This window comes from Haliotis asinina, chromosome 5 (assembly GCF_037392515.1).
Source record: "Haliotis asinina isolate JCU_RB_2024 chromosome 5, JCU_Hal_asi_v2, whole genome shotgun sequence".
Classification (NCBI taxonomy): Eukaryota; Metazoa; Mollusca; class Gastropoda; order Lepetellida; family Haliotidae; genus Haliotis; species Haliotis asinina.
Window position 1 is genome coordinate 68,796,808 of NC_090284.1, and position 13,204 is coordinate 68,810,011.

Sequence of the window (13,204 nt, forward strand, 5' to 3'; positions counted from 1 at the left end):
CATCAAATAACGAATTAACAACCTGCAGATTGCAGTCACCCGTAAACCTTGAGAATTATCTATTTCATGGTAAAAAGTAAGCTCACTGGTCACGAGATTAACAAGACTGTGTAATATTTCTATCAAGTATAGCAAAGAAAGGGGAATTACTTCCACAAGCATTGCATTTCATGATCAAAGGTTTGCTACACTCTTAAGAAAAGAACATTTTTAAAATATTTTTTTTCAAACAGGAAGCCCGAAACTACTTCTAAAATACGTCATGACATTTACAATTTGAAATGTTTTTTGAGTATTACCTCACGTTGTTTCCATGTGATTTTGCTACAAATGGTTTGTAGAAGTGTTGTAACGTTCGTCATTTATGAATCTGCATTCACTACTATGTTCATATTTGTACTTTATAGAATATTGCCCCTGTTTCTTGATGGAATCCGTATCTTTCCTTATCGTATCTTACAGGGCAGGTTTTATCAGTGACCCTTTGACCAAATTTGTGGGTTCGAGCAGTCTCCCCAGGACATAATGATTCCATGGAATTAGTCGATCCGGCTCCATTTTGTGTTTCTTAAGTCGTATCTTTACATACGTCTTAAGATTAACTTTCCACAAGTTCCATACAAAATTCTGCTTCTCCTCCTCCCGTGTCCCTCGGTTAGCTGCTCTTCTTCAGAGTCACACTTACCCCTCACAGGCAGCAGACGAATGCATCCTCCGTACCCGAAAATACATTTACTGATGATACATGGAGGAGACACATCTCTCGTGTTGATGTATCGTTGAGTCCCATTGTGGAGACAGAGAACTCAGTCTAAGTAAACTTAGTCTCAGTGTATTTCGTTACACTCCACCACTGAGTCTAAAAAAACCTAGTGGGAGGTCGCGTCAGGTAACCCTTGAGCAACCAATGACCGTCCAATCAAACGGGAGACAGTTAAATAGATTTAACCAATCACACGACGGCTACTATTTTGGGATCGGAGGTACTTTCAAAATATTCAGGTCACTGACACAGATCTCTCCACGCTTTGGGGGTTCTGTTGACATGGTTACCATTAGCTAATATTTCCTCAAGATGACAACCTTGAATATTGTCAAAAACACCATTTTCAGTGACTGTTTACTCGCCGTTGTCATAGTTGTACGTAAGCCGTGTGCATCACCTGGAAGCGAGCGTAAGCTAAATAGCATTCGGAATCGTTCGGGTATGAACCTTTTCGAGATAAAAAGTTCAAAAGGTATGTGCAAATGTCCACTTTCGTGATTTGGTAAGCTGTGTTCTGATTGGTCAATCAGAAAGATTACCTGACGCGACCTCCCATAAGGTTTTGTTAGACTCAGTGGTGGAGTGTAACGAAAAGTACTGAGACTAAGTTTACTTAGACTGTCAAGTATCTCTCACTGACAGCTTCAACCATTCGAGCAATTGTCTAGAAGTGATGTGTGACCACCCGTTTGTTGCTATAGACTGTAGTGTTGAAGTCAAGACGTCCTTGCAGCTCCTGTACCACCTTGTCCCGATACCAGGCCTCTAGACAGTCGTACGCAAGGTGGTGATAGTCGTAGAAGAATTTATTTGCAAATAAATAGGGAGAGGACGTCATCCGCACTAGATCCCCGACAGAAAAGATGCATATGCCGCGAGTAAACTTCCCGGAACATTTAGTCTGTTCGCCCCAGATCTTGTAGCGAACCATCTCATGGTGGAGCCCATCGTCCACATCTCCTGCATTTGAAAATACACAACTCACTATACAGAAACACAGACAGCTTCACAAAAAGACGGTCAAGGAAAAGGTAACAGTTTGGAATCGTACGTTTAATATATTCAGTAAGAACCTCATTAATTCTTACCAACACGTTAATTGACACGTTTATTTTAATGAGTGCGCGTAGCGGAGCAGGGATACTACAGTGCGGACTCTAAGTTAACTGGGAGTGCCTCCTGGTTAATGCTGACAGTCTTCAGACTCCTAGCACAGTCCATGTGGCCACCTTTACTTATCCTATTTCTTTGAACACCAACTCGACTGCCCACCACAGTGCAGTTGCGATAGAATTATTAAGAAAACAAATGCAAGTTACTGTCAAATGTTGAGGACGCCCTAATCTAGCGCTGATGGAATGTTGTTGTAAAATATGTGTTTGTGTAGCAGTAGTGAGGTAATTATCGTTTTTCATATTTATAACATCGATGTGAAACAAAAATGTTTCCCATTCAATTATCTACAGTTTTGCATCTTGGAAAATGAAATCCACTGTGTTTTCGCAGAGTTGTGACATTTTTAAGAACCCTATGGAAATGCGACCGAAACTATTCAATATATGACTTGCCCTGAGCAGTCTGTGTAGTGAGGAATGTAGGCTTTACAACAATGTATCAAACGCAATGGAATCATTTCCTGTTCAGGAGGATAAGGCTTTTAAACAAAGACCCCGTCAAAACTTGCGGTAATTGGAAAAATTGTAACATTTGTGTTTGTGTCGTAATTGTGACGTAATTACTGACTTTCACATAAGCATAATGTGCAGCAAAAACAATTTCAGGTTTTTCTTCAAAATAGCAGAAACTTTGACCTTCCGGCAAACCTCCACTATGAGGTGATTTTATGGAATATTGTCTAGTCGACATTGGGTGAAATTATGGTCAGTTTATACCTTATAGTTTTGGAGACACTGAGGTTGAAAGATTTTGACATTTTAGGTTGTCTGCCCTTTCCGGAAGTCGGAAGTCGGAGGTCGGATGTTTCATCACTGTATTAATTTCAGCCTACACCCTATCATACGTGAACGTTTCACTGAAATCGTCTGGGTTTTAGTTCAGGATAGCTAGTACAAAATTCGTACAAATAATAAAATTCATAATCATATTCGGTTGATAGTAGTAGGTCTTCCAGGCTTTCGTCTTAAGACGCAAAGATAAAGGCATTTGTAATGCGGTGCTTCTGCACCAAAAGCGCAGGCCAAAAGCGCTGCAATCTGATTATTATTATCCAGGATAAAAGCTGCATGAGATACGCTAGAAGGTTATAACCACATGACCATGCTCCCATTTCCTGCTGGGTGAGCACGACTGAACCTCACTTGCTAAGGTTAGACCACGTGCATCACATGAGCACTTTGTTGTGGGGCAGGAATGACACCTCAGACACTGACGCCTGAGAAAGGCGTTTGGTGAAGCATGATCTTCTAAAACATTCCAGAAACAATCTGCAGCCGTAAAAATGTTTGAGTTTACATATGTGTACAAAATTGTAAGCATCATTTTTTAAATTTCATTTCGCGTTTCTATTTTTTTTGAAGAGTGTATATTTAAGCATTTGAGACATTCAGCTCTACCTTTATAAGATCCTGGGACTTTAAGGTGCGGGTTGTAGTTGAGGGTGGCGAAGTAAGTTTCATCGGGTACACCGGTCTTTTTGACCCACTTCAATAGGTCACGTGACACGTTGTTATGAAGTAGGTAGTCGACATACTCCCGGGTTGCAGCGATGTGAACGCCACCTTTTCTCGGCTGAATTTTGTGTGGTGGGTCTCCACGGCCTTTCCATCTCCCAAGATTAGCCCTGCAAAATGTGGGACTTAAATGTATGTTCTGGATCACTGATAAACATTCACGGACCACATGTGAAACAGGAACGGTTTGGTCAAGCCCACAATTTCGGATCTGAGAAAGACCTTTCGTTTACTTTACAAACGTGCACTGGTAGTGCGCCTTCTATTACAGCCAGGCTGCTGGTTTGCTGCATTCCAGCTTATCACATGATGCTGTGGTATTGTTTCTGGCTGACCTGTTCAGAAATGGCAGTTTTCTAATGTTTACAGTTGATAAATGCCCTTTGACATCGTCTCAAATGTGGAACGGTACGGTACCCTAGTTATATCGTTTTCTCTTCACGCCGAATCGAATCCCCCCATGGGCACACATGCAAAGCCCATTTCTTGTTTTCTCCGCCGAGATGTTAGTGGAATGAAACCAAATTGAAACAGTTGAGTCTGATGTTGAAGTGCCTGTGTGTATTGGTGGCGAAACTCCAAGAACGCCATGCAGTGTTATACTTTACACTTTACGTCTCTTTTATACGAAGAGTGGGTGACTAGAGATTTTTAGTTGCATCGTCAAATTTTCAGTCATATACTCCAACTGCTGAAAACAAGTATCGCTCTTGTAAACGTTACCTATAATACCTATTCTGTACAACTGTTTGATAATACACAATTAATTCTGTTAATTGATAATCACATTAGAGAACAGAATCATCAGCAGAAAAAAAGGTAAAAAAATCAACTCTAAGGGTCTGGTTCAATAAGAATACATTCTAGACGTCCCAGATGTTTTGGAAGAGACTTTAATTCAGAAATGTATGTCCGATATCGGTTTAACAAATAATGGATGACATCGGATATGTTTTGTGATTGGCTACGATCATTTGACAGACAGATGCGATCACGTGGTCGACACGTGATCGTATTTTGTGACAATGCTGCCAGTCACATGTGTGCCAATGTCAAACTGACCAAAGTGAAAGTTCATTTCTTGTCCCCAGACACCACATCGCGTCAAGAATTTCATCCAGTGTGTTGAAGACGACCGGCCACAAACGCTTAATCTCCGAGAAGATTTCTTTCACAAGTGAGTTTTGGAATGTGTATGTGTAATCTATGCAGACATGATTGTATGAGTGAGTTAATATTTAACGTCACATTGGCAATATCTCAACTATATCGTGACGAGAGCATTCAACAATGAAAAATATCATGTGCACATTATAAAAACCTGTCAGCGAAGGACAGTAAAACAACTAGAATACCACAAATGGGATTAAACCTAGCGTGGAAAGTTAACACTAATAGCACTATTCGGACAATACAATATAAAAACAGGCTACAGATTGCCAACAACTGTAGGTAGATCACCATACTAGGGACCATGAGGACTTACAGTACCTTTGCTACCTGCATGGACCCTAGTTGGATTTACATCATCCCCTTCAGCTGCTAGCAATTTAGATATCTCTAGCCAAAAATTAAAAATACAAATATGCAACGATTAAGAACACTGGAAAGTTTAATTTTACTGTGAATGTTTGTGGACTAACGTACCCTTTCAGGAGGACAATAATTTTACAAAACTTAACTCATTAAGCCCTGGAGCCGCTCCACTGCCCAACACCTGGCACCCCTCGCTGACTGCCTGATTGCTGCGACGAGGCTAATTAGTGCTAATCATGCCTGATTTCCCTGGCAGGTCTCGGATATGACAGGAAACTGTCTAGTCTCACAAACAAGTACTGATTATTTAATTGTGTCGTAAAGATGTAAATGGGAAAGAGGCCGATGTGAATACATATATTACAGCATTTCATGTAATTTATTACCTGTGTCTCTCATACCCCTTTGCCAGTGTGTGCTGTATTTTTATCAACGCATACGCGGTCTTTGTACGTACGAGATGAACAAATATACAAATTCCTCCTGTCTCTCTCATCATATGGACTGAATTATAATACATTATTTATAATAGAGTTTAAAAATAGGGGGGCTTGTATTATAATCGTCTAGACTATTTCAAGGAAAGTATCAATAGGTGTGTACGTAACATGGAGCATATAGAGATTTATAGTTTGTCACTTTGTTCATCTTAACTTAACGCTGCAAACATACATCACCATTCATACACATACATACTGCATGATACATTTATCATTACTCGATGCTAAACAAAGCTTCCCGTCATGTGAAGGGATAAAATATCCCGAATGTAACGCATTATATCTCAGTTACTCATTATATTGGCTGATACTTTGACCAATCGTATCGTGAGAACCTGTCACATAGGAAGGGCAAGGTGATGGGGCGTGGCCTAAATTTCTGAAGAGCACGTTTGGACACTCAAAGTGATGTGGTAGAGATTGATTATTGGCTTTATCGTTGACCAATGGCTATGTTGTGTTTCGGCTGTATCAACTATCATGCAACAATTTGTGTATTGTAAACATAACATCAGTTACTGTAATGATGTATGAAAGAAACACATAAGACATATGGGAGTTGAGTTGAGTTCGTAGTTAACGTCACATCGGCAATATTCCAGCCATATCGTGACGAGAACATGTTTGAGATTGAAATGAAATGTGCATATACTATAAAAACCTGTCGTCAAAGGACAGTAAAATAACTAGAATATCACAGTTATCATTTAAAACTAGTGTAGAAAGTTAAAACTAATATCACTATTTGGACAATACAACATAAAATACGGGCTATATATCACCAACCACTGAAGGTAGATCACCACACTAGGGACCATGGGGACTTACTGTACCTTTGCTTCCTGCATGGACCCTAGCTGGATTTACATCATCCCTTCGGTTGTTAGCAATTTAGATATCTCTAGCCAAAAATTAAAAATACAAATATGCAACGATTAAGAACACTGGAAAGTTTAATTTTACTGTGAATGTTTGTGGACTAACGTACCCTTTCAGGAGGACAATAATTTTACAAAACTTAACTCATTAAGCCCTGGAGCCGCTCTAGACATATATTAAAAAGACACTTATTCTACGATTAAAAATATTGACAGTTTGAATTGACTTTGAATGTTTGTGGGCTTACGTACCCTCTTAGGAGGACAATACTTTTACAGTACTTTAACCCCCCTCGAGGATACAGCCACTAGCAAGCACAGTTACGAATTTAAACTTCCAGTACTAAGATATTTATCTATTTACAAGTCATTTAACAAATCTAATTCTTTTAAAAACTGAATGATTAAATGAGGACTTATATTATTAAAAAGATCCTTCATTGTTCGTGATTTGAAATAGGTATCCCTTGTGATGGAATATTCGACACAGTCAAGCAAGACATGCTTGACCGTGATTATTTCATCACAAGGGATGCAGAACGGAGGATCCTCACCTTTCAATAGGTATTCATGAGTATATCTCGTGTGGCCAATACGACATCGCCGCATGATGACCTCTTCAAATCTGGACTGACAACCCAAGTAGGTATAACCAACAGAAGGTTTTATTGCATGTAATTTATTTATGCCCACTTGGGTGTCCCACTTCGTCTGCATCAGATCACGGATATACGATCTAATGGTAGCCTTATAATCAGTGTATGGAATAAGAAGTGGTGTCACAGATTTGTTTAGTGCTGCCTTAGCAGTAAGGTCAGCCAATGTGTTCCCAGAAATGCCTACGTGGCTGGGTAAGCAACAGAAGACGATGTCGTATTGGCCAGTAGCAAGATCATTATACAATTCAATTATTTCAGTTAAAAGTGGATGTTTACAAGAAATATTTTTAATAGCCTGAAGGCACGAAAGAGAGTCTGAATAGATTATATAGTGTTTATGTTTAGGGTGTCTTTGAAGATATTTAAGAGCCGTTAGTATGGCATTAGCTTCAGCTGTAAAAATAGAACTGTTGTCTGGTAATCTAGAAGATATTGTTCTGGATCCAATGGCAGTGGCACAAGCCACTGCGCCAAAGTCCTTGGACCCATCTGTAAATAAGGATTTATAATTGCTATATTTATGTTTTAATTGATTATATTCTTGTTTATATTGTAATTCATTCGTTTCTGATTTTTTAAACGAAGTTAATGTTAGGTCGACTTGTGGCCTAACTATCTGCCAAGGAGGAGAAGAAAGAAGACGGGAGGGAGCTATGTTTTCCAGCTCAATGCCGGCAGAGGAAACAAAGGGTTTAATTCTATGTCCTAGAGGAGGGACAAGCGAAGATTTCTTGTTGTATAAATCCCCATAAAGGGGATTGAAAACACAGTTATAGGCAGGATTAGATTCATCAGAGTATAACTTAGTAATGTACTGTAAAGCTAACTTTATACGCCGCTGCTCAAGAGATGGCTCATCAGCCTCAACGTGGAGACTATCAATAGGTGAAGGTCTGAAGGACCCAAGACAAAGTCTTAGGCCTTGGTGGTGGACAGAATCAAGAAGTTTAAGGTTGCTTTTGCAGGCTCCACCATATACGATGGAGCCATAATCAAGTTTTGAACGGACGAGTGATCGATATAGGTGTAAGAGGGTTGCTTGATCCCCTCCCCACTTTGAGTTGGAAACAACTTTCAACAAGTCAAGAGCCTTCAGGCATTTAGTTTTAAGTAACTTAATATGAGGCAGAAATGTTAAATGGGAGTCAAAGATTAGGCCCAAGAACTTGGCCTCCTTAACAACTCTGATGGGAGTGCCATCTAAAGATAACTCTGGGTCCTTATGTGGCTTATATTTTCTACAAAAATGTATACAATTAGTTTTGGATTTAGAAAACTTAAAGCCGTTTTCAAGACACCATTTATTTATTTTGTTTAAACACAACTGCAGTTGCCTCTCAATGGTATGCATATATTTACCACGGCAAGAAATATTAAAATCATCCACAAATAACGATCCATCAATTGAATCGTTTAAAACTTTAGATAAACTGTGTATCTTTATACTAAAAAGTGTGACAGACAAAATATTGCCTTGTGGAACACCCTGATCCTGATTGTAAGGATCAGACAGGGTAGAACCGACACGGACCTGAAATTGTCTGTTATTTAAAAAGTTGGCTATGAATTCAGGCAAACGACCTCGCAAACCGAAATCATGTAAATCTCTCAGAATGCCATATTTCCATGTTGTGTCATATGCTTTTTCAAGATAAAAAAATATAGACACAGCGAGTTGTTTATTAATCAGGGCGTTTTTTACAAATGATTCCAAACGCACTAAGTGATCGACAGTACTTCTATTTTTACGGAAACCACACTGTATATCTGTTATAAGGTTATTGGTTTCCAAGTACCAAACAAGTCGATTATTTATCATGCGTTCCATGGTCTTGCAAACACATCTAGTTAGTGAAATAGGTCTATAATTGGACGGATCCGTATGATCACGTCCAGGTTTAGGTATTGGTACTACTATGGCGTCACGCCATGAGGGAGGAAAGTTACCCGATGTCCAAATATTATCAAAAATATTTAGAAGAGTTTCGAGGCAGGATTCTGGTGAATGCTTCAGGAGCTGATAATGTATGTTATCAGCTCCTGTAGCAGTATCATGAGCTTGATCAAGAGCAGTATGGAGTTCATGAATAGAAAATAGTTCATTATAATCTTCCCCATTATCTGAATTAAAATTAATAGTTTTCTTTTCTTGTTGTTTTTGATACTGTTGGAATTTAGGCACGTAATTAGAAGAGGAAGAGTGTTTAGCCAAAGTTTCACCCAGTTTATTTGCAATATCAGATTCCTCGGTAAGTAATTGATCTCCATCTTTAAGATGTTGGATACTAGATTTAGTACCTTTACCTTTAATTTTCCGGACCATGTTCCATACCTTGGACATGGGTGTCCGAGAATTTATTTTGGATACATAATTTTGCCAAGATTGACGTCTATTCTGTTTAAAAGTACGTCGCGCTTTAGCATTTAAATTTTTGAATTTATTTAAATTATGCACCATAGGATGGCGACGGAAATAATGTTCTGCTTTTTTCCTTGCCTTCCTAGCTTGTTTGCACTCATCATTGAACCATGGTTTTCTTATGTGGAACTGCAGAAGACTTTGGTATACAGCAATGTCATTGAGTACATCTGAAAAACATTTAATAGTATCAGGAACAGTAATAAAACGTTCAAGTTTAAGTTTGCCAGTACAGAGAGATTCATATAAAGTCCAGTTGGCCTTTTTAAAATTCCATCGTGATGATGGAGGTACATCAGATGGGTTCACAGGCTTTAGTATTGTAGCGAAATGGTCGCTCCCACACAGGTCATCGTGAGCCAACCATTCAAATTCATTTAAAAGACCAGAGTCAGTAACTGATAAATCAAGAGCTGAATATGTTCCTGTGCCAGGATGTAAATATGTATGTGACCCGTCATTGAAAATGCAGAGATCATTGTTTGAAAGAAAATCCTCAAGTAATTTACCTTTGGTGTTCGTAGTAGTACCACCCCAGAGTGGGTTGTGGGCATTTAAATCGCCCATGATTATACAGGGTTTGGGAAGTTCATTGTAAAGAGCTTGTAGACCAGTTGACTGGACAGTAGATGAAGGTGGAATATACAATGAACAAAGTGTAAATGCAACTTGCAATGTAAGTCGCACAGCTACGGCTTGGAGATTTGTTTTAAGCGCTATTGAACTATGTATAACATTTTGCCGTACCAAGATTGACGATCCTCCACTTGCCCTATCACCCGGAGGTGAAAAATAATGATATGCATTGAAATGACGGAGGTCAAGAGTATCTGTGTGTTTTAAATATATTTCCTGTAGACAGATTGCTGACGGTGTAAAATCCTGGATTAAAAGCTGCAATTCATTAAAATTAGTCCTTAGTCCTCTGCAATTCCACTGAATAATATTATTCTGATAACTTATCTTTTGGGGGGATTTATTGGGGATCTACCCCGCACTTTTTTGGTGGGCGACAAGCTGTGTGCCCTAGAGCGGACGTTTTCAGACACGTCCATGTCTTCAAGTGATCCATATTTGTTGAGCAACTGAATTTTGTTTTCTGATCCTTTAGGGGTTCTGCCACCGAGCCTTTTCGAGGAATCTGGCATTTTACTTTTGTTGGTAATAATTTGTTGAGACTTAACTGTTGACTGAGAAGATGGTTCGTGATCAGAGGATGCCTGTGATTGGATTTGGGATGTACTGGGAAGTGGCTCTGCTGTCTGAGTGGATATGGCAGGTGAAATAAGTTGAGGAGTATCTGTTGTCATCCATGTTAAGTTGGTCTGACAACTTACAGACAATTTGGTAACTGTAGGGGTGGCTGCTGACGTTCCGGCAATGGAAGCATAGCTTTGTGTTTGTTCTGAGCTGTGAACCAGTTTCTTTGCGTCTGCAAAGCTAACATTCTGTGTAAATTTTATTCGATTGATGGCCATGTGCTCTTTCCAAACAGGACAGTCTTTTGAGAATGATGGGTGTTCCCCTTTGCAGTTAGCACATTTTTTGACATTACTGTCACAATCTTCTGTTGTGTGTGTCTTTTCACTGCAGTGAGCACACACAACAGACAATGTGCAAGTATTTACACCGTGCCCAAACTTTTGACATTTGAAACACCTAAGAGGGTTAGGAATGTATGTCTCAACACTGAGGTAACAATAACCTGCCTTCAGAGATTTTGGTGCATTAGGTAGAGAAAAGGAAAACAGATAAGTATTAGTTTGGATGGTTGTGCCATTTTTACGGGTAGAGAAACGTTTTACATAAAGTACACCCTGATCCTTCATCTCGGAAACAATATCTAGTTCCGACATGTCAGCCAGCAATCGCTCACGATCTCTAACAATTCCCTTGCTCGTATTGAGGGTCTTGTGAGCTGAGACGTTAACAGAAATGCCAACAAAAGTTTTTGTGTTCAAAAGATTAGTTGACTGTTGTCTCTTGGCACACTCAATCAACAGGGCACCTGAACGCAATCTTCTAATATTCTTCACCTCGCCGGCAATGCCTTGGATACCCTTAGACACAGCAAACGGGTTCAGTTTTAATGGTGTCAAATCCTTTGTCTCCATGACAACAAATCGAGGCCAGTAATCAATTGGTTTGGACATTCTGAGATCGTTGTCAGCAAGGTCAATTTCGAGAGGACGTTTAGTTTTTTTGTTTGGGGTTTCATAAGCCATGGTTTATAGTTTAGATTTCATCATCCGAGCTCCCCACCCACCACGGAGTATCACAAGGACAATGCTAAAAACAAGTGGGTCTCCAACTTGCAGCACCAAGGATACTCGGATGATATTCTCCAGCAGAAGAGTTACAAATAACAAATCCACCAGATTGGCCCATGAGCCACCGCCTTCTGGCATAGGACTCTAGGCAAAGTGCAAAATATCATAGTTCAAAATTATAAACATCGAATATGAACAATTTTGTCAAGACCAAAAGGTGAACATTTACAAATCCAATTCGTGTTATGACAAATAAAATATAGGCCATACACACACGGCTTGGCGTGACCAGCCGATTGATAGAATCGGGCCGATTCTACCACCCGTCTAGGTGAAGTAAGGGCCGAAGTGGTGTGTTGAGCAAAGGGAACAGGATTCAGGCTCCCAGTGCCCTCAACCACCAGACTACCGTCCTCCACCGACACGGGACGCAACCCACGGCGAACAGGTTGCCCAATTTGGTCGCCTCTTACGACCAGCAATGGGGTGCTGTGGACACATTCTGTCCCGGGTCCACACGGGAGAAGAGCACTTAGCGTTACCCAGCACCCACCACGAGGAGGTGGCTCTTCATGGGTGCCTAAGACATATGGGAGTAGACTGACACTATGATGAGTGTATTCGTTCTCAGATGGTGAACACACATGTCTTAGTATTTTGGACATGTAAAAGAATAACAACTGACATGCAACAATTGAAGAGAATGAGTGAATTTAGTTTTGCAGCGATTTTAGCTATATTCCAGCAGTATCGCGCGGGCTTCACACATTGTGCCCAACAACTGACAGGAATGGTATACTGTACCATTTGTACAACACAACTAGTGCATAAAGCGTTATCGTCCTTGGAACAAGTCTTTATGGTAGGCCTCAAAACAGTCAACGCACAAAAACACATCACAGCTTGAACATCTGCATTTGATGTCTCGACGTTTGCCAGTCCGTTTCATTGTATGTAAGACATACTTAAACCAAATGATGTCCCTCTCATATCATTGTGAGAGATTAAATTGTTCAAAACATCTATGTCAATGGCAGTAAAGACGAATTTACGCACATGCATAATAATCTATGAAAGAAGCGTTTTTGCTGACACATTGCTAGTGTATACTGAATATTTTAAGGAAAGTACTAATAAGCTGGTCTGTGACTTACATATAACAGATTCAGTTTGCCGCTTTGGTTCATCTAGATTTAACGCAGAAAATATACGAACATACATGCATACATATTGTATAATGCTATTCCTTGCACATACATAAGACAAAGGGTCATGGGATGGGCGTCATCAAAGTTCCCGAATAGGACGTTTTGTATCTTAACTGTTCAATATAGTCCCTGATTTGTTATCTATGATCAATCGTATCATGAGATACCTGTCACATTGGAAATGACAGGTGATGCGGCGTGGGCTAAATTTCTGAAGAGTACGTTCGGTCACTAGACAGCTTGGATACAGATTGACTAATGGTTAGATCGTTAACCAA

At 39.8% G+C, this 13,204-nt stretch overlaps 1 protein-coding gene across 1 annotated transcript in view; it reads right to left on the reverse strand.

The window, feature by feature from the left end:
- Positions 1 to 1,430: 1,430 nt before the first annotated feature.
- LOC137284127 (beta-1,3-galactosyl-O-glycosyl-glycoprotein beta-1,6-N-acetylglucosaminyltransferase-like) overlaps positions 1,431 to 13,204 on the reverse strand; it is a 57,924-nt gene continuing 46,150 nt past the window's right edge. The window contains exons 2-3 of the mRNA XM_067815807.1: positions 3,340 to 3,566; positions 1,431 to 1,726 (exon numbers count right to left, since the gene is read on the reverse strand). Of these exons, the coding sequence (XP_067671908.1) occupies positions 1,431 to 1,726; positions 3,340 to 3,566 (523 nt within the window). The remainder of the gene's footprint in view (positions 1,727 to 3,339; positions 3,567 to 13,204) is intronic.